The sequence below is a fragment of the Pomacea canaliculata genome, linkage group LG14 (genome assembly GCF_003073045.1).
Source record: "Pomacea canaliculata isolate SZHN2017 linkage group LG14, ASM307304v1, whole genome shotgun sequence".
Taxonomy (NCBI): Eukaryota; Metazoa; Mollusca; class Gastropoda; order Architaenioglossa; family Ampullariidae; genus Pomacea; species Pomacea canaliculata.
The window spans coordinates 12,450,175-12,471,822 of record NC_037603.1 but is presented as its reverse complement, the minus strand read 5'-3'; the positions used below and the strand labels follow the sequence as shown (position 1 = coordinate 12,471,822).

Genomic DNA, 21,648 nt, shown 5'->3' with positions numbered 1-21,648 from the left:
ACCCGACTCGCCCTCTCACACCCACTCACCTGCTTCTTCGCACGTCCACAACTACACACTAGTAACCACTTCACCCCCGTGCGCAAACACAACCGACAACACACAGCAAACAAATTATTATTATTAACCAAATGAAACAAAATGAGGTTGAGTACTATAAAACACGCTAAAACACTAATGAAACGACCTGACACATACACAAGACCGCTTCCTACACAGCTGGTGTGAGTGTCGTGAGGGAGAATGATTCACCTTGTCCTGACGACCACTGCCCCCGACGACCAGTAGTAGACTGGTGGAGATCCACAGACATGAGCACAGACATGAGCACATGCACACACACGTGAATTATCTTTCTCATCTCACAAGTACTATGCTCTTGGTATGAAAATACACTTTTAAAAGAAAACCCAAGAAATTCGATGCTTTATTTGTCCATGATTACAGACTCAGGGCTATTGCAACATTCCTTTTGCTTTAAATTTCACTCAATAGTCTCCCTTATGACTATAGAATGATTGCAAAAAATCTTGCAAAAAAATACATCTTAAAATTCTTAATTACAGAGAATACATAAACTTACTAAGGAAACAAAACTCTTTAATGTTTAAATAAATCAACATGTGGTTGGAGTACAAGAATGATAATAAACATTGACAGCAAACATTTTGTGTATGTATATATGCAAAAATATACAAAAGTGATGTGACTTTCCTCAAACATGAATACGTTTTATTTGACTTAAAAAGTTTCACAACCTGGTGGACAGTCATTTTTGCAGAAATGTGATTTTCATAAATCCACAAAACACTTTACAATATTTCTCTACTTACAGTAGCAGCAAGCACGAGTGAGAGAGAGCATGCATGCCCTTAATTTATAATGGTCATGGAATCAGTCTGATGGTATGTTACTGCAGCTGGTGGTTTTTTGGTATCCATCTGTTTTTTAATTGAAAAACTAAAACTGAGCAGCTGTATTAACAATGCTACAAAACAGTTGTGCAACATCTCCATAAATTAAGGAACTTATATTCGAAGAAGTTAAATACTCCACATACACATAATCTAAAACGTGATGTCCATTCCACCTTCAAATTGTATTACCTCCCTTCAGACAGGACGATTGGACCCAGGCCAACATCAATGTCAGAAAGTATAACAAAGTGTCTGGATAATGATATGAAGGGGTTCAATAAGATGAACAGAATAATTTAATAAACTGACATGGATATTGTAAGGGACTAGGATTCATATCTGTGACAATGAAAAACATTTTTGTGACAAGAGGAAACAACCTGTAAAAGGTCATTAAACAGGATATTAGCAAACATCAAAGTATGAAGTATAGATCATTATTTTGAATCTTGCTTGAATAAAACTAAAAAAAATATGTCATAGAAAATGTATAAAAGGTCGATCAGTTGATGTTAATTCTAATGCAAGTATCAATAGCATTCAAATATCTAATGAGCACAGCTTGTGTTAAAAAGTCTAACTTGTACTAACTGGTCTGAAACCTGCATTATAACTGTAAACAAAATTAATTTTATTGACTGAACCTTCATGTCTTTGGTACACCAAGTAAACATATCAAACCACTCCCCATCTTCAGCCTCATGGAAACAAAAATGTTAAATCCTACTTGCATTTTAAGTGCTGATAATCATCAACTGGATACTCCATAGTTGAATGGGTCATGGATAGAAATTCACCCATTCAAAGTTGGTACCAACTGTCATGTTTCAGTCATTGCTCGATAATTTTAGCTGAGGTAGCATCATTTGTAATGATTTTAATTTAAATGTTACTTAAATGTTTGGTATTTACATAAAAGCAAATAACAATAGAAAACATCACCTCAATTAACAGACATTGAAATAGTTTTTAATTATATACATAACAGATGTAAAGCAACTGTGAAGTAACCACACTCTTCTATACACACTTCACTTGGGAGGTCACAAAGCTGCACATATCAAGGGCAAGCAATTTATAGAAAGAGAAAAAGAAAGTAAGAAAGGAAATTCGAAGTTATTGCTGTAATGAACACTATTTCTAAACCATCAAAATCATGAGTATTTGACCAGTAACGAAGAACAATATACACTAATAAGGAACTCAGCAGACAGCCAGTCCTCCTTTGACCATCTGTATATACAGCTTTATGTTTGTCTGATATGACTCAAGCAAATGTGATCTGATTATGCTCCTGCTTAAATAAAAATTTGTTCTTGATATCTGCGAACATTTATTTTATATAATTTCTATATCTCTTATTTTACACAAATCTGATTTGTTCTTTTTATTATTTACACAAAAGGCATGTTTATCTTGATGTGTCATGATCATATTTGAAACTGATCACTGAAAGCTAGAAAGTATTTCAAACTTTGTAGAAACATAAAGCATCTTGGGTAACATTGTCATTTTACAGCAGCAGTGACACAGCCGTAAAAATGTAAAATCCAAAGAAAACAAAAAACAGGCACCTGTCAATAACACGAGCTAGTTCTTCCCACTCCTGATTGACATTGTGATAAGAATCATCAGCCGCCATTTTTCCCATGATAAAACGGATGCAACGAAGCATTTCTTTCAGATGCCACTCTGTTGGAGTTGAAGGACCTGAGCTAGCATCACCATTTTGAGGATGCTCCAACAAGAATGTGTCATCAGAACGAAGGGCTGATGAATACAGGTTGTCAACAGGAAAGTAGTCGCCAACACAAAGCAGCCGGCGTAGCCCCAGACGGCCCAGAAACAACTGAATGAAAATGCAAGGACAGGCAAATGTGTTAAATGCAGGCATAAACAGCTAAATAAAGGGTCAATGTTTGAAAACATTTTGATAGCTGGCACTGTTGCCCAAGGATAAAAAAAATAGTGTTGCATGAATCAAAACAAGACAGCAGTATTATGATCCTTTGTTATCCTTGATCACATTACTGATAAATTGGGGGAAGGTTTAAGGTTCTCTCTTTAACAGATGTATGATATAGTCCACTTTTCATTGAAGCGATCTATCTTTCTAAATGTGTCGACTTTGCAAACAAGATGGATACTCACTGTGCGTAACCATGCTGGAAGAGGTCGTCTTCGTGCGCCCGTGGCACTGATGTTTGTTACAATAATGGACAGGAAGATACTAAAACAGGTCAGGATCATAGTTCCAAGATAAAATGAAGCTGGAAAGAGAAGAAGAGCAAATGTACAAAATGTTATGTTTGTTCTTCAAACAGTCAGTTACTGTTCACTTAATACTAAGCTAATACTGACCATCATAGCCATTCTAGAAAGTTATCAACACAAGTAAATAAATGTGACGTAAAACAAAACATAGGATTTTTACACTTTAAATTGTAGTGTTTATGTTATTAATATTATCTTGATGATAAAAACTGCAATGGCTACACTCATGGTGATGATTACTATGATAACAATGATGCTATAATGAAAAAAGCAATAAAGCTTATTTTGATATATTAGGTAACAAGCCTCAATGTAAAAGAAGATGACAAATAATGAAAGTGACAGTAGCCACACTGACCTATGTGAGGGAGAGAGCCATGATTGAAGGGGATGGCATTTTCTAGGATTGACATCATCAGAGCTAGACAGAGGAACAACAGGAGACCTGCACACAGCGCAATGACACTCATTAAGATCTTTTAACACCATCAAGACATGTATTGTTAACCAGGTAAAAGAATTAAAATAAAGGCTCCTACAGTTTTTGGTACTAAAAAGAAAGCAAAAAACAAACTTGCAGGTTAACAGAAGTAGACATTTTTATGTAAATTGTATTCTACTCTACAAAAAAATGACTAAAGGGCAAGAACCGCCAAAATTCAGCTCTATACATATGATGCTACCAATTTTCTGTTATTGTTCTTCTACCTGATTTATTTGCTCTGCTTAATACATTTTAAGTCTGAAAGCTTAAATGCTTAAGACAATTACAAATTGATTTCTTACATTTTTTCATACATATCTATGAAAACCGAAATGTTATATGTACTTAAAAATGTAAATGATGATAATTAAAAAAAATCTTAGTACGACCTTTGCAAACAATAATGAGAAAACGAGGTCATTTCTAAAAATATAATAGGAGGTAAATACAAATTCAATAATGAACTCATGAATGAAGGTTGAAATAGATGACAGCAAAAGAAAGATATATACACTACCAAAAGTAGTTTTCTCTTTCATCCTTGCAGGCAGCAGGAAGATGGCTGGCACTAAAAGACCAGTCACTGCTGCAGGGCCCACTGTAAGATATCTGTAAAATTGTGGCTTGCGCTGCATGCGACAGGTGATGGAGATCAGTGTATAGACGTCCGAACAGCATGGGTAGGTTTTCCTGAAATAATTCCAGTTTTAAAGATTTAAATCAGCCAGATTCCAGAGCACCATCAATGAAACCGGTACACATAAACTGAAGACCTACAAAGAAGTATCCCTCAGAGGAACTAATCGAAGTTAAGGTTCCAATGATGGTTTCTTGCCCTCATTACAAATTACTCAGTTCACTAAATGGTTCTTTTCATTAATTCATACACACTTTCCACAGATGAATGTCGTACTTGAATCGTGCATCTGCAATGACTTATAATGATTTATAGTGTTCTTATTTAAAATATGAATAAATTCTTGGTGGTATTCCTAAGTGGAAAAGTATCTGCTTAACATATTAAAAACAAAGAAGTGTGATTGGAGAGTTAACACCTAACTAAGTACAGTCACTTTTATGCAAAGAAAACATTCCAGAAGGACCGTACATAATGTAATACTTTATGTCAAGAGGAAAAACAGTCTTCTTAAAAGTAGTAATGGTCATTTGATTTGATTTGATTTTTTTCCAGCACTATATCACTCCTACCAAATTTATTGATGAAGCTAGCTGTCAATTCACCGTTCTTATATTTATTATGCGAAGTGAATTTTTTAATATTTAGTAAGTGAACTGCTTTTGTAAGTCTTTATAACAAGATCTGATCGTCATCAATAGATAACAATAACTGAAAGTGCATTTTCCTATGTGGATGTGAACTCAACTTGCTGAACATGAAAGACTACAAACAAACCAACAGTCAACCATTCTTAAAACATAAAATTAGCCAACAGAGATAATCGTGACAAAACATGAAATAAGGACAAGGATAATGAAATAAGGAGTGAGCAGTAATTAACATGAGCTCAGGCTGATAGCCAGCAAAAGCTCATGAAGGAGAAGTGTTGTGTGATCTTGTCTTCATGCTCAGAAGAGCAGACGACAATGTGGTGCCTACAACTACCACCAACAGGGTGTGAACCAGAGCCAGCTAAAAACAGTGCCTGAGTGGATGAAAGTGCCATACAGAAGGTGCTGGAAAGATTTCAAGGTCGAGTGCAGCCAACAGATCCAGCACCGACAGGAAGGAGATGTCCTCTATTTTGCAAGCAGATGGTAAGTCCTTCACCACTCACAGCAATGCTGTCTCAGTCAAATTATTCTCATGACAAGTTGACTGAAATGGTTCAAGTAGATTGTGGCTTGAGAAATGGTTCAGAAACTGGACTAGCATAACCTTTTCAATTACTTTTAACAGGAAAGTAAGAAAGGCAACAAGGAAATAGTTTCTTAGGTTATTAGAGTTAAGGTTAGCTTTCTTTAGAAGTCGGGTGATGACAGCCATGCTTCAACAAAGTAAGAACAGGATGAGTTTCATGCTTACTGGGATATCTTTGCTTTTGCTTTGTTGTCAAGTAGATCCCACTGTGGGTGTTCATGGATGGGGTAGCTGGAGTCATCATCACTAAGATTCACATCCACCTCCTTTTCATTACTGGACACAAACTGAAACATTATCAAAGCTGCTATCAATGCTGTTTTCATAATCATCCACTGTTCACATTATTATTACTATTGTGTTTTTCTGTTCACTGATCCTTTCAACCATTGCCACTGACATCATTAGCAAACAACCTTCATTTTTTTATGTTAAAGACATCTAAAACACAGCTCACCGTGACAGACATATCTTTGGAAGAATACTTCCAGGAACCAAAAACCATAGTACAGACTTGTGTGTCATATGGAAAGTTCCTCAGGTCCATGGGGCATGTGCTGTATATGGTCATCATTGGCACCCAGATGAGGCTGCCATCAAACAAGACAATCACTGTGTCTTCATACCTGGGTTCTGGTGTTCCTTGCACTGCACTGAGACACATTAAAACAATTGTAAAATTTAACTGTAATCATAAGGATTAACATACAATCAGAACAAAGGCCTGTCGACTGATGTGTTAGATTGTGACCAGATGCATGTGCCTCAACATGAACACTTCATGGCTTAAGATGTGCATGAGAACAATGAACATTTAAATGAATGACAATGTGACAAAATCATAAAGCATAAGGGAATAAACTCATTTTGCTTGTATATTATTTTCATTGTGGAACCTTACACATTATAGAGAACAATGTCTGGTGTCCACACTTTCTCTTTTGGTAATGTAATCTGTTGCACTCCTCCAAAGTCTGACACATTCCAACGAAGACGTGGATCTTTCCATGTCTGCATATATTCAACAACTATTATTTCTTTGAAAAATTAAAACAAAAACTAAAACAAAAGTGAAAGTCATTACAATCAGATCTTCAAACTATTCTTTTTTTCCTAACTGAATTCTCTATATTTCTGTTATTATATTATATTAGCTTACATTCGTTAAATTCTACGATTTTGCTATGATTTCAAATTATTATTCTCACTTGTGGATTTATACTGCTTAATTGTCTGCTTATGCATTTCATTTTAATTGTTAGAAATGGCAATGTATTTATTAACAAAGGCAGATGTAGATATTAACTCAGTGAATAAAAATATTTTAGCTATTGTGTTATACACAGAACATTAACAGCTGCAAAGCGTTTACCTGTGCTATGTATACTGTTGCTGAAAATGTGTCTGTTGATTCTATCTGGAAAGCAAAAATATGTTTTATTTCACATTTTGTTTACTGTAAAGCATGTGCATGATTGTTTAAACAGCTTTCAAACATAGAATTTTATAAATGGCACTGTTCTTATCACCTAATCAGATGCTAAGACTAGGCCTAGCTTGTTACTAAATATATTGTTACAACGGCTGCCTGACATTCAGCCATGACACAGAGAACGGAGTGAACTTTGTCTGTGCATGTTGCTGCTTGTGGGACAACAGGCTGATGTCATCTGCAAAGTCGGGATCTTCAGGTTGCATGGTGAAGGTCCAATTAATGAACTCCCCTTTTGCTGTAAGAAGTTCTTCTCATGATCCAATCTAGGACAATCAGGAAGATTATTGGTGACAGCAACAACCTTGCTTCAGTCCAGTCCCTCACTGTGAAGGAGTTGGTCAGTTTCCCATTGTGGATCACCTGGTATGTCGAGTTAGTATATGGTATACAGCTGCTGGAATATGGCAATGAACTTTGGTGGAAATCTGTAGTTCTTCATAAACTTCTAGATGGTTTTCCTGTCTGTGTAGTCAAAAGCCTTCTCATGTATTCAAAGTATTCAATGGAATGTTCAATAATGATTCACAGTGAAGCAATATGGTCCGTGAATAATTTACCCTACCGAAAACCTGAATGTTCATGCATCAGTCTGTTGTCTAGGGCAATCTTCAGTCTCTTAAGGATGATTCTGGTCAGATCCTTGCTGGGAAAGGACAACAGCGCAATCCCAAGCAGGTTGCTGCACTGGGTCAGGTCGTCTTTTTTGGGTAGCTTTACTAGATAGCCAAGCTTCTAGTCTACTGGAACTAGCTCCTGCTCCCAAATTTTCTGCAGCATGGGGTGTAGCATCTCTGCTGCAGCTGTTGGGTCTGCCTTGAGTGCCTCTGCAGGAATGCCATCTGGGCCTGCTGCCTTCCCAGTATTCAAAGAGTGAAGAGGAATGGCAAAATAAAATTAAAACTGCAAAGGCTTAGCATAATAAAAAAAAGACAGATATACAAGACAAATTACTATATCACTTACCAGATCCTCAATTCGGACAAATGAAAAGGAAATTGACACATTAACTGCCTGCGATGAAAGCTGAACAGGCCTGGCCTCCTTCACATACTCATCCAGTAGTGCATGCACTAAGGCTTCCTCATGGTAGACAGCTCCGTCTCCTCTGGTATGCCCTACTCCAACTGATAACACAAGGAGCCACAAAGAGGATGATCACTGTTGTGTCACTAAAAAAAAACTGGTGCATAAGTTTGTTTCTAATAAACAAGCAGATTTTTTTCTTACTTGAACAGTTGGTTGATCCTACCTTCCATAAATCTCATAACACCATGGGTGTCAAACAGCATTTTAGTACTGTAGAGATTGCCTAAAAGATTGAAGGGTAGTTTTGAGTGAACACAGCTAGCAGGTTCAATCATGAGGTGTTGAGGGCTGAATGGCTGTTATAAAATGGTAATGAACTCTTGGATTGCCACCACCCTATTCCTGACATGGAACTGCTTCAAGATAAGAAGATAACTCCATCATTTAAGTATTGTGTTTTCCTGCATGGTGTTGATTTCTCTACATGTGTGTATGTGTATGGGAAGGGTTGTTTGTGTGTGTGAGAGAGAGAGTAATAATAATGTATATTATTAAATATGTATTTATTATGGCTCACCCATAAAATCACACAAATGCATGAAAAACCTACACACACATGCAATACTATGTGTATTTCTATCTTGTGCACAATGTATCCAAGGTTTTCTGAATAGAATTTTTTGACACACCATCACATTTGCCATCAAGTGCAGATTTACAAATCCTTCATATTTCCTTTCTTGCTGTATGGATGCAAGATGTAAACTCAGCTTGCTGATACAGAAAAAAAATAATCCAGACATTTGAGACCAAGTACCTTTAGAAAACTGCTCTGAATTTCCTATGTGAAATGTAAGACCATTAAAAAAAAAAAGTTATACAGAGCAATGTTGCCATCAGGAAAATCTGGTGGAAACGGTGAAGTGGCACAGATTGGCTTAGTTTGACCGTGAAACCTCTTTAAGACTGTTGTTGAGGGTGAATTGGAAAGTGGTCAATGCAAAGATGCACAGAGGCCAATAATGGGCAAGTCTTGTTAGCTGCTGCATCTATTCAGGTCCACCAATGAAAGGGACTGGCAGGCCAACACCATTGGTCATCAGCTGGTGTCAGTCAAAGGATAAATGATAATGATCATTCAATGTGACAAATCTTACACCAAGAAATATTTGGGTTTGTTTTTAGATATATGATGCTACAGAGATGTATTTTTCTTAATCTAAAACACCACAGTGCACTGTCTGAAAAATGTTGATAATGGCTGCTACTATAAATTACTGATAGCCTATCTGACTCTTTTAATATTAGAGTTTGTAAACAGGCTTCAAGTCAAAGACTCATTAAACAGCAATTATTTTGGCTGGCGTTACTGCTGTTTAAAAATTGAAAGGAAAGAGGATACCATTTTATGCAAAGAGATTTGAATACTATCATAAAATTTGTTTCTTTTTTATACTATTTCTTCTTTTATATTTTTTAGAATTTATTAACTAGTTTTTTTTTAATAAAAAACTGATCTTAGTAAGTTTTCAAGGTTGTTACATGTTCGTCTCCTGCATATGTTTCCTGTTTTTAGTGTTTACTTGGAAGGACAATCAACAGAATCCGCCTTGTGGGTGTGTAGCTGTGAGTCGTCAGTGATAATTATGACGATCTGACGCGCACAGCTGAACCCACTGTAATGGCAACCTTACCTATTATCTATATGTCATCATTTGTCATGGACACTATGATTACGAAGCTGGAATTAAGTCACTAAAGGCCCCAACAAAAATATGGACGAACGTTTGACCGTCGGGTCAAAGTTTTTCTACAACCGTTAGATAAAAACTTTGCCAAACCTGGTGAAACTTTTATCCACAAGATCCTTTCTGAGAAAGTTAAATGAATCTTTTGTATTCAAAGATTCTTTGAGACGAAAGCACGAGCTCAGTTTTGTGCACTGTTTCAGTTGTTTCATGGATACTTTAGCACCAAACGTCTCACGGGAAATACCTGCAGAAGAATGCACAATACCTGATGGTAACAGGTGTGGAGTCAGTCCCTTCCATTATCTCCTGACTGATGGAAGTCAACTACTCACCAGTTGAACTACAGGCCCAGCAAAACAAACTGCGTTGTTATGAGAGCAAGTTGTATAAACCACACTGACAGGCTCCTCACCTCGTGCACAGGAGGATGAAGACAGCAGAACAACAGTTATCAGCGTCAGATGTGTGAGGACAGTAGCAGGCCTGCTCTTCCCCTCCATGTTGCCAAGCCAGAGCGAGAGAGGAGGGAAGCAGACGAGTGTAGGGGCGGGTCACAAGCACACTGCTGCTCAGGAAGAAAGAAAACGGCGGCTCCCGCGCTTCAACCCTGCCTGACCTACATCTCCGTCAACACCACCATAATGCTGATAAGTGCATGCCGCTCTGTTTACAACTCCGATCAAACTGGTTTCCGAATCACGAGCCATGGTTAGCAAGAATATGAAACTGGTTTGAGTCCTCGCTTTTAAACTGGAATCGGTTTGTGTCCGGATAAGAACCAACGCGGTGTTAATGTTAAAAGATAGAAAGGAGGAGGGTAAACATTAGTGGAGGGTTTGGCCCTGGTATCCAGACACCAAGCAGTAAGAAGAATTAGCAACATATAAACAATGAACTAATCTGAATTGTTTGGCAAACGTATATGTTGTGAGGTGTAAATTGTCAACAGTTATGGCGAGTTTTGCTTAGTTATATTTATGTGCAAACTCGAATTTCAAACATGCATTAATTCTTTAAAGCACACAAACCGTACAAGCTTTGCTTTTTAAACTGCTAATAGCATGTACTTTGGACTTTATCTTTTGCAAACCTCTATCACCGAGGAAAGAAATACAGTGTAAAAAAAACAAATCATCCCATTTGATTTTGTTGGTAAGATTTATAATGCATTGTTCATGTATAATGTATATTCAAGATGCCATTTTCTTAACCAATTTTCCTGTACCCCCACAAAATCCCAATCAAAATTTTGGCTAAATACACCCCTAATCCTACTAACCCATAATCTGGTGCCCAGCCCAACCACCATTCTATCCTACTTTCCACCCGTCTGGTTTCTCTGTTCCCACCTCCTCTCATACACAGAGCACATAATCGAAAAACAGGCTTTTGTTTCTTGACTTTATTACTACTTCATGAATTTCCAGAATGTTAGATACACATTAACCATACAGCTTAAGCTTTCATACATTTTGGAAACAGACACTGAAAATCCCATGGAAGAAGCTGATCCTCATGTGAATCAGAATCTAAATGCAAGAGAGGATAATCATTTCAGGAGTAGGCAACAAGCAGTTTGGTTCATAAAGACACTGGTAAGAGTTCATTGCATGAATAAGTATAAACACTTTCTTACATTTACACTTCCAGTCACAGTGTAAACATTTAAGAGTTCATTGATACAGACCTGACAATATATAGCCTTTTACAACAGAGAGTTATAGAGGCTAAATAATGGAAGCTCAAACATGTAAAGGTCTTCCTCACCTGACAAATGCAAAGAACCTACAGTGACAGGACAATAAACAAAGAATCTACAGCTACACAGCAATAAACAAAGAACCTATACTGAAATGGCAACAGACACAGGTACTCAATCATTTATACAAAAAAAGATAAAATATTGACTATGGGTCCATAGGGAGGCAAGTATATGAATTACAGCAATCATAAAAAGATTTAGAACACAAAAGTAAATTCAAATAGAACATTGGCTCTGTGCTTGTGCCTGCATGGTTACACATTTCAAAACAAATGTGCCATGTCAATGAAAATGAGTAATCATAAAACTGAAGGATTCATAAATAAGGTCTATCAGTCCTGAAAAATAAAGCTGACGTGTATTTTCATGATAATTTGTGGTCTTTACAAAATCATGGCATAAAATGGTTAAATATACAAACCAACACCTTAAACATACCAACAAAAAAAAAAAGTTAATCGTCGTCTCCTAATGCTTTTCAAGGTTTTGGGTAGTGTGGTGTCAAAGACTATACTTTTCTCCTAGCCAACTATTTTGTGAGGGTGGTGCCTGTCTCCTCTCCCCTTCCCCAACCCTCTATGGAGTCAGGTAGCCATTCACAGCAGCTGGGTTAACTGTTGCTTTACATGGGTGTGAAAAAGGCATGCCTTAGGGTTCAAACACCAGTGTTCTAGCGAGCTGGCTATCTGCTTCCCAACTTAGTTAAACCTGCATACAACCTCGCTTGTGCTTCAGATGTACATCATGTATCAACATAGATGCTGCACATAAACGTGGATATTAAGAATATTACATACATGTATATCATTACTAGTCTATCTACATATAATCTACCAAGATGATCATACATCACAATATTACAAGGCAAAACAAAACAGAAATGTCATAGTATAAATTACTATTTCTATAAAATGTATGCATGCAACATGCCGCAAGTATAAATACGACCAAATGACATCACGATAATATAAAAATCTTGTTCTAAAATATAATTAGATGACTCCCTTACCCCTTGCGACAGGATGCTCACAACATTGTCAAAAACCTGCTAAAAGTCGTCAAATGGTCCTTGAAATTTCATATTGAAACCTCATGGATTGTGTTCTATGACTACTTTTTGCTAAAATCATGTTAAACAGGTACATTTTAAAAGAGACTATCTGTTGTCTCTTCATGTACCACAACTATCGTTAAGCCTTTTGCAGCAAAGCCTTAAACTTGACGCTCTCACGAAGAACAAAAACAAACAGCACAGAAAGTACACATGGATTAGTAGCAGTTAAGAAAATTGGCAAAAAAATGTTGTTTTTCTGGAACTCAAAGCAGATTCTACCAAACAGGAAATCAAGTTTGTATACTTTCCTCATCGGATATAAAAAGATAGGTTGATAACTTCATGTCATTCTACTCGTGGTAGATCAGCAGTTCACAGTTGAAAAGAAACAAGCTTAAAAGCTAAAAAGTTTCTTTACTAGTATCCTATTTAAAGAATTGATTATTCAAAAAGTGCCAAATTAAGTGTATAAAATTTTCTTTTGAAGTGTACTACATTCACCTTTTGATTTCTACTATTTAAGGCTATTTGAATTTCATTTTACATGCATTTTGCTCCTCTTTACAAAATAATTGAAAGACAGCAAACAGATGAGCTATGAACTAAGTGCATGGATGAAAATGAACTGAGGAGGAAGTGGAATAGTAAGCAGCATTATGAAAGATGGTGATGAAGTAAATAAAAGAGTATAACTTGTGAAAACAAGTGTAAAGTCTATTAAGATTCAAAATTTTATCATGGAGAAAGATGGAATAGCACAAGTAAAGATCACAAACTGTTTAAATTTCATGTACAAGAGAAGATACTCTTCTTTTGTCTTTAGCATGACTGCAAGATGCACTAAAGAACTTGCAAACATGGTGGAATGGAGCACATTGTTTAAATTCGTTCTGAGATAGGGAAGGCACATACCAAAAATAATGTGTGCATGACACAGACTCAGATATCCCAGTGTTTCACAAGAGGGAGAGGAATAAAGGAGTCACATATAGAGCTTACATGTTTCTTAAGGCAATTATACAATTTATTAGTCAATACACACGTTCAATATTTAACAAAACATGAATCTTATAGGCGTTCGAAGTTATGGTTCATAAAAAGAAACTGGTCAATTTCCCTATTTAGACCACTCCATGTCATAACACCATTAAATGCCAATTAAGTGGTATGCCCAACATTTGATGGCAAACTGTGGGTGAGCAAAGAATAATTTAGATTTTCCTTCCCATTGAGAAATATTAAGGCCAAGTGAAAACAAACTGTTGCATTCAAAAGATAAGTTTTACAAGATACATCTTTTAAGAAAATTCTACCAGCAGGATTTATGGGGAAATTGAGGTGTTTAATAGCCTAAAATACATTTGTCTTTAAAAAAAAGTGGGTAGCATAAAAAAAACCTAACCACAGATTTGATTTCAAGAATGCTTTCAAAGTTTTCCAGGAAATGTGCTAGAATGAAGATATCATAAGGTCAGCATGAGCAGAGTGGAGATCTCAATAGAGCTGATAAGGAGTTAAAAACTCAGATATCCATAAGACAAGCACGTAGCAGATTAAGCTCACCTTGTAGTCAAAGTGGGTAAAGACAGGCAACCGGTTCAGCTCATAGAGTTGCTGTGCCACATACTTGCGTTACCTTAGACAAGGGAGGCAGCTTGGTTTCACATGGTGAATTCTGTTAAGCTCAAGAACATTTACTTACAGACTGCACTGCTGTAAATGTCTAGAAAAAGTGGTGTGTCCATGGGATGGGAGACTAGAATGCTCACACCAGAAAATGAAAGTGATGAAAGTTGGGGTAGCTTTAAGAATACTCTTAGAAGAACCTCAGTTATATATCTGTTCAGCTGCGATTTGTTCATTATCATCCACTCCTTTAATAAGTTTACAACATTCATGAGGTGGTAAAGCTGCTGTAGCTCCAAAGCAGGCCAGACACAAGTACCTGCATCTTCTCAGTGTACATGTGGTACCCTTCAAGTAATAACATATTTTATAGGTCCTGACTTTTCAGTCAAAATCAACACTACTGTTTGACAACAGTGTTCATAATAAACATAAATATAATAAATAAGCCAGATCAATTATATGATCTTTATGCTCTTATTTCAATCCACTTCATACATACAAAATGAATGCCAATCATGTGGCTACAGGTATGGAAGAAATAAACCAAAAATATCAATATTCATTGTACAGAACTGCACAGAAGTAGCTGCATCTTGTCAGCATTTATTTGGTACCCTTGATGTGATGACATGTTTTATGGGTCTTGGCTTTTTCCAGTCAGAACCAACATTATTGTTCAACAGCAGTTTTTATTATAAACTTAATAGGCCAAATCAATGTTCCTTATCTTTATATTATAAAATTGTACCATTATTTAAACCAAGTATATGCATACAAAATGAGGGCCAATCATATGGCCACAGGTATGACAGATAAGCAAAAATAACAATATCCAGTTTACACTGCAAGGCCAATAAAGAATTTAAAAGAAATGAGGCTACCAAAAGATAAAAGTGACTTGCTTATAAAATTTCTGACTAAATAGTACCCATAAAGCTATTTTCTTCATTTTTCTTTAAAAAAAAAAAACCTCACCCTATTTTCAAAATTCATAAAATACCTTTGCCCCTTTTAATCTTAAAGATTGGTGTGTATTCACAAAATCATGATTCAAATTGTTGTGCAGCGGTCACCCTATTACACAGGTTATAAATTATTCTTCTCAGACATTGTGTTCACTGTAAGGTTTATACTTTTCAGTAAATTTGTTGAGTCACAGTTATTATGCATATCCACATAAAGTAGCATACACCAATTTTTAAAAAGTTATTTGGGGCTTTCTTGTCTTCTTAATGAAACCAAATTTACAATCCTTGTGATGCAGTCTTTTTTAATATTATAGTTTCATTAACTGTGTTTAAGTATTATAATATAAAATGTAGACTTGCCAAATACTTCTTTGAAACGAGTGTACACGCTTCACTGATTTTGATGAAGACTGCTATCAACAGTTTAAACAATGGTGATACAGACTTCACTAAATTAGTAGTGAGTGCCTAGCACTTTCACCAATTAAAAAAAAAAACAAAAATAACAGAACAAATGCTTTCCTAAAATGCTAAATTTATGTTTAGCAGCAGAGAAATCAACCCCACATACCAGCCTATAACAGTCCCAAGAGCCCACGTCAAATATCTTTTCTGCTGTCAAATTTAATTCATAAAACACCATACGAGCTACTATTACTTAGTACAGAAATGTATTAAAGTTGGAGAGTGGGAAACAACAAAAAGAAGATGTGAAAATGTTCAACTGTTTAAATGTGTTTATCAGTTTACAAAGCTGTTTAATAGTAGCAAAACTTCTTGCTCTTTTAATGCTTTAATACTAATAGATTTATACGATACAGGAAAATATTTTAAGTCCGTATTATCACATCAAATGTCGTTTTTTACATGGAGACCACGTGTCAGAACTTTCTTCTGTTTCAGTAGAAGAGTCATCCCTGTTGGCAGCATAGTCACTTTCTGAAGAACAACCACTCTGCGAGTCCATAAATTCACTGAATGCTTTAAACATTCCATCAACAACAGCTGACGCCGAGTTCATTTCTGTTAAATCTTCATTGCTCGGAAATACAGGGATTCTCTGAGCGGTCTCTCCTGGCGTCTGTCCGAGGCGGTCCAAATCCTGTCTATCTGCAGATATATCATGCATAGCAGTCCAAGAAATCCTAGGTTCACCATGTACACTTGTGTTCACATCAGAGCAGCTCGGTTGACCACTAGATGAAACTGTTGGTCTGATAGTTGTTCTGCTGAGTTGATCTGCAGCATGCTTGTGCTCACTGCCACATGCTAAACTCTCCTTCCGGTTCATTTTACTTTTCTTGACAGCTACTTTTGCAGCTGAATTTGAAGATTCGGTCTGTGAAGCGGATGACTCCTGATGTGACCGTCTCCTTTTCCTCCTCTTGAATGTTTGTGTGTGGATCTTCTGTAAAAGTTTGTCCATGCTGGAACATTTCAAGCCACGGCTTGTACTGGACTCGTCCTTGTCATCTGAATGTTGCGACTCCTCACTGCCTGAGGTAGATTCATCTTGTTTCATATGCCTGCTTTCTTTTTCTGCTTGCTCTGACTTATCACTTTTAACTGACTCTGCATTGATTTTGAAGTCATCTTCTTGTGCCTGAGTTGCTCTGTCCACAGAGATGCAGGAAGGGAGCTTAGGAGGTAGCAGAGGGGTACAAGGCTGTGAGCGAAGAAGCCAGCTCAAGTTATTGTGCAAGAAGGTGCTCAAGCCAGGTGGAACCTTGATCACATCTAGTACACACTTGTTGTGATGGACCTGTCTGTAAAAAAAAAAAAGAAAAAATATACATTTTAGTCCTTGATTATGGCTGAGGTGCAAAATACTTTTTATCAAAGAAGACTGCAGCTTGTTATTTAATGGCATATTCACCATCATCAAACGTAGCGCCCCACTGTGAAGAAGAAAAGGAAAAACAAAGAGTAAAGAAACTAAAGAAATGTTTAGCTGTTAATACTGCAAAGTAGCAATAGTTTCATAAATACAAACAGTTGTGATGAATAAAATGAGTAATACCCAAAAGAATCACTAATGTCAGGTAACAGATTTTTAAATCCTGATAATAATGGCTTAGTGAAAATGATATGTTGTAAATAGCAGTCTTAACTGGAGATAATTCCTTAGCTGATTTCTAGAGTGTCAACACTCAGCAGGAGGAACAAAACAGAACTGGGTTGCAAGAGATGAAGATATGTTCTTAGACATTTAAAATGCAATCCCTTTTCCAACACCAGCACAAGAAATAATTATTCTTTTGTTGATGTGTTTCCACTAATTGTCATGCATCATTTTACGTAAAATTTACAAATATCCAGAATGGAGTAGTGGGGGAAGAGATATGCACTGGGAAATAGATCTGACAAGGTGGCAAGACAAACCTTTTCTACATATACAGCAAGCTGTTTTATACCAACACATTCACTAGGAACGACAGCTTTATGTTACTGAGTAAAATATTAAAAAATAGATAAAAATGTGACACTAAGCCTTAAATTTTTCCAGTGTAGCATCCCAGTTGACTTTTACAGCATTCAACATTTCCTATACTTTTAAAATAATCTGTGAGCCTATGGTCCATGGGAGGCAACAAAGATTAAGCAAGTTATTTTTAATTATCCTCAATCACATTTCGTTTACAACTGTTGAATAAAAATTGACATCTGCCATCTCAAATATTATTTGCTACTCATTCATTTCCAATTTCATACCTCCTCAACATCATACAGCATAGAAACTGCAAGGTAGATGGGAATGATCTTGTACAGATGACTTTCATACCACTGCGGGCTGCTGTGGAGCTCACAACAGGATATAACACTTTCCCTCGCAGACCATGGTATGCAACTCCAAGAGGCTTACGATTAAGGTAGTAGGACAGTGTTCCATGCCACATATCAAGATGGACTCCCACAATGGCACCTTGGCCTATCTTTTCGGAGAAAGGCTGGGTTCTTCCCATGTGATGCACATTGCCCAAGTATGACAAGCCCCAGCTCTGTCTGTCTCGACCTTCATATCAAATATACAAAAATGTTAACAACTTGCCTGCTTTATACAAATACAAATAGTTGCTATTTAAAGAATGTGAAAAAAAAGTAAATATTATGGGATTAAGTGTGACAGTGGAGAAAATTTCTGCTACATTTATGCAATGTTTCGTTATATCTGTTGAAAGGGATGAACATGTTCAATCTTCTTACTACTTTAAAGAACAGATTTATCTACTAGTTAATTCACTGCGGAAAGATTCTTCCATTTGACATTAACAATGAAAGGCATAAAAATATCCCCATTTCACTGGGCAATCCTGTACTGTACAGACTTTTCTCCATTGCCTCCTAGCTCTTCATGACAACTATCACTGAAGCATTAATATTATATTTATATGACATTATATTACCTGTGCATTTTACATTCAACACAACAATTATGTATAGTTCACTCAACACTTTTATCTTAAGTAAACCTACTTTGCTGACACTACAAAAAGACTTTAGCAGAGGGAAGAAAAATCCCTAGAAAATTTCCAAGAAGTATTAATGCTACACCATTGCTTCCTCATTCAACTGAGTTTGACAGAAGATTACCAAGCAAGCTGCAAAATGAATTTCGGTATTTATCCAATTCCATTTCCTCTGTTGCCACCCCAATCATCATGTCAGTGCCATATACTGGTGTCGTCATCTTTACTTCCCAGAAATGATGTCCTTCGCGGAATGGCTCTGTTCCTCTAATAGCAGCTGTTCCTCTGCTGTAGTTGGTGTGAAAAAGCACTTCACGACCATCTTCCTGCAACAGAAAAAAATTAAAACTGCTTCCAGTACAGGAGAATAAAATGGAAGAAAATCTGCTTCCAACAAAGTTGAACATCCATGAAGATCGACAGGAGGATGAGTGGTCAGTTAGAAAAGCAATTAAAATAACTTAAGTACTCGGATAAATAAATGCTGCTTACTTGGCATATCATGATTATTTAAGAAAAGAAAGATGCTCTTCCCATCAGGAAATATAAACAATTTTATAATCACTAATGAGGCATAATCCACTAAAGAATTTTACAATGATTAATAAAATATCACACAAAGGAATCTTGTAATGTGATTAATCAGATTGCACTGAGCAATTCCATGATGATTATTTATTACTAAAGCATAGGTCTAAATCAAAAACATCAATACACTGACAAACCAATGATTCTTTGTAACATCTTGGTAAAAATAGGTTAAGACAAACCTGAACACTGGTATCTGTATGAGTGGAGTCAGGATCCCAAGTCCAACAAAAATCCATATCATCCTCACCACAAACGCAGTGTTTGCTGCGACCCACACGGGCACAGCAGCAGTAGCTGGTGTACTCTTTGCAAAGCAAAGTAGTGTGAAAGGATGCCATTGTCATATGAGAAAAACTGAATCAGTTCCTATGCCAATGCCTTTTAAACATTATCCAACAGCCCTTTCTGGTTTTAATTTTTGCTTTTCAAACAGGATGATCTTATATATTTTGCTCACAATTTCCGTCTTTGGAGTTGACTGAGGTATCTGTCAAGGATAAGGTTTCCAAGGAAGCTGAAAGTACCCAAAACATCAAGTGTACAAGAAACATGAAAAATACGTAATATCTTATAATGATTGGTGCTGTTACTTTTAAAATATTAAATTTAAAGAAAAGGAATTCCTATAACATGTATTTACGTATTGAGAATTTAGCATATGGAGATACAAAATATTCATTATTTGACAGCAAAAAGTTCTGATAGCACTTCATCAGAGGTGCACCAACATTTATTAATAACCTTTATATTTCTGTGACATGTACATATAAAAATAAGTCTGAACATATGTACCATCAAGCAAAGATAAGTTTGAGTTTGCTAACGGTTTCGTCTGACGCAGTTCTGTGACCTGGCGATGCATCATCTCTAACAGGAAATACTGTATATATGACACATCACACTGATCACAGATAAACTATTCACTATTAAGAAACTTCGAAAGCAAGCAGGCAATGGTTTAGATAAGCATGGAATACAGATGAAAAAAAAACGTGTACAATCAGCATCCGTAATCCACCCGCGTGCTCAACCTTCACATTTAGAATAGAAATGAACCACGCGAAAAAATTTTGCTGTAACATCTAAAATTTTATTCTTACCTGCCTAAATAGTTTGGTAGTGACTGGGTTTGACTTTAGACTGATACAACAACAATATGGCCTCTGAGAGCTTGTCTCAGCTGGTTTCTGGCGAAAACCGTGTTTTATTTTTGGCAGATCTGCGCAGCTGACATGTTGACACAAAGGGAAAGTACTCGAAGGCACGCGAAAAATCACTATCAATATTTGTTTCGAGACATTTCAAGCCACGATTTCACATGTTATCGTTCATGGACATATATGTGTATTATTTATATTACATTATTTGTTAGTCAAAGTGTAGTTGCAATTTTTTTGAGTTTTGCACAGTTTAAGGGCAGTAACTCCATGGAGAGCCCATTGATCGCTATATATGTCTACGGGAAAACCCGCTAAAGCTGCTTCCCTGCTCCTGCTGATCAGTAGAATTTTTATCATAAAATAAAAAGGGGGTGTTTATAATTAACATAAATTTCTAGAGCACTTCCTAACACTTATAAATGTCTACAACTAATATTTCTTTCCTTAATTGAAGATCTTGAATGCAGTAATGTAACATCTAATCACAGACGACCACATATGGAAGATTGATGTATATATATGTACTGCATTTTTCGTTCGATGTTCATATGATGTATCAGTGACAAAATATGAATTATCACCATTAAATGTTGCTGTTCATGTCGAATATTTGCAGGAAAAACCATACATTGTTCCTGCAATGCATATAGCAAGGAAAAAAAGCCCACTGCAGTGACAACATATATAATTATATATATGTCATCGAACGTGAGCCCCACTACATAAGAACCTAATATTGCCTTATAATATGAATATCGTTGTTCATTTGCGCACACTTCTAAAACTGAAAATATGAACCGGCTTCTCTGGTCCCTTTGTAATTGTAATGGTAAATTATTTTTCCAGTATGTAACAATAATATGCTTCAAGCTCCATTTTTCTTTTGTTTTATCTTTTCCTTATCTTTTTTTTTTTTTTTCTATTTTGTTAACGGCGATATATTTTCGCTGTCTGAAGTCTGCCAGTACAGAACGTCACCAGCCACATTTCCCTTGGCAACTATATAGCACCCAGTGACTGAGGTTTTCCACGATAGGTCAACCTCGCCAGCCATTTGGAAACAGCAGACAGGTTACAAGTTTCCTTCACAAATGTAGTTATCACCATACCCACCCCTCCTCAAAACAGACACGCACCATCGCTATGTTGAAAGAGGGGCGTACCCCCGAGAGAACGCACACGTTTCAGTAA

The 21,648-nt window shown here is 36.4% G+C and overlaps 2 protein-coding genes across 3 annotated transcripts; both read right to left on the bottom strand.

Moving 5' to 3' along the window:
• Window positions 1–409: 409 nt before the first annotated feature.
• Window positions 410–10,481, bottom strand: LOC112555462 (neuronal acetylcholine receptor subunit alpha-10-like). Its single transcript, XM_025223886.1, has 10 exons — window positions 10,239–10,481; window positions 8,013–8,173; window positions 6,927–6,971; window positions 6,456–6,565; window positions 6,012–6,207; window positions 5,720–5,841; window positions 4,193–4,365; window positions 3,550–3,636; window positions 3,069–3,187; window positions 410–2,766 (listed from the first exon to the last, which is right to left on the bottom strand). Exons 1-10 carry the CDS (start codon window positions 10,324–10,326, stop codon window positions 2,431–2,433), a joined length of 1,437 nt encoding a protein of 478 aa, XP_025079671.1. The 5' UTR covers window positions 10,327–10,481; the 3' UTR covers window positions 410–2,430.
• A 732-nt stretch (window positions 10,482–11,213) lies between these two features.
• On the bottom strand, window positions 11,214–20,566 carry LOC112555461. 2 transcript variants are annotated; one of them, XM_025223884.1, is made up of 5 exons: window positions 20,398–20,566; window positions 19,477–19,811; window positions 18,831–19,032; window positions 17,952–18,252; window positions 11,214–17,005 (listed from the first exon to the last, which is right to left on the bottom strand). In XM_025223884.1, exons 2-5 carry the CDS (start codon window positions 19,639–19,641, stop codon window positions 16,084–16,086), a joined length of 1,590 nt encoding a protein of 529 aa, XP_025079669.1. In that variant the 5' UTR covers window positions 19,642–19,811; window positions 20,398–20,566; the 3' UTR covers window positions 11,214–16,083. The 2 variants fall into 2 exon arrangements, with proteins under 2 accessions (XP_025079669.1, XP_025079670.1); XM_025223885.1 differs by lacking the exon at window positions 20,398–20,566 and adding an exon at window positions 20,090–20,338.
• Between the last annotated feature and the right edge of the window lie 1,082 nt (window positions 20,567–21,648).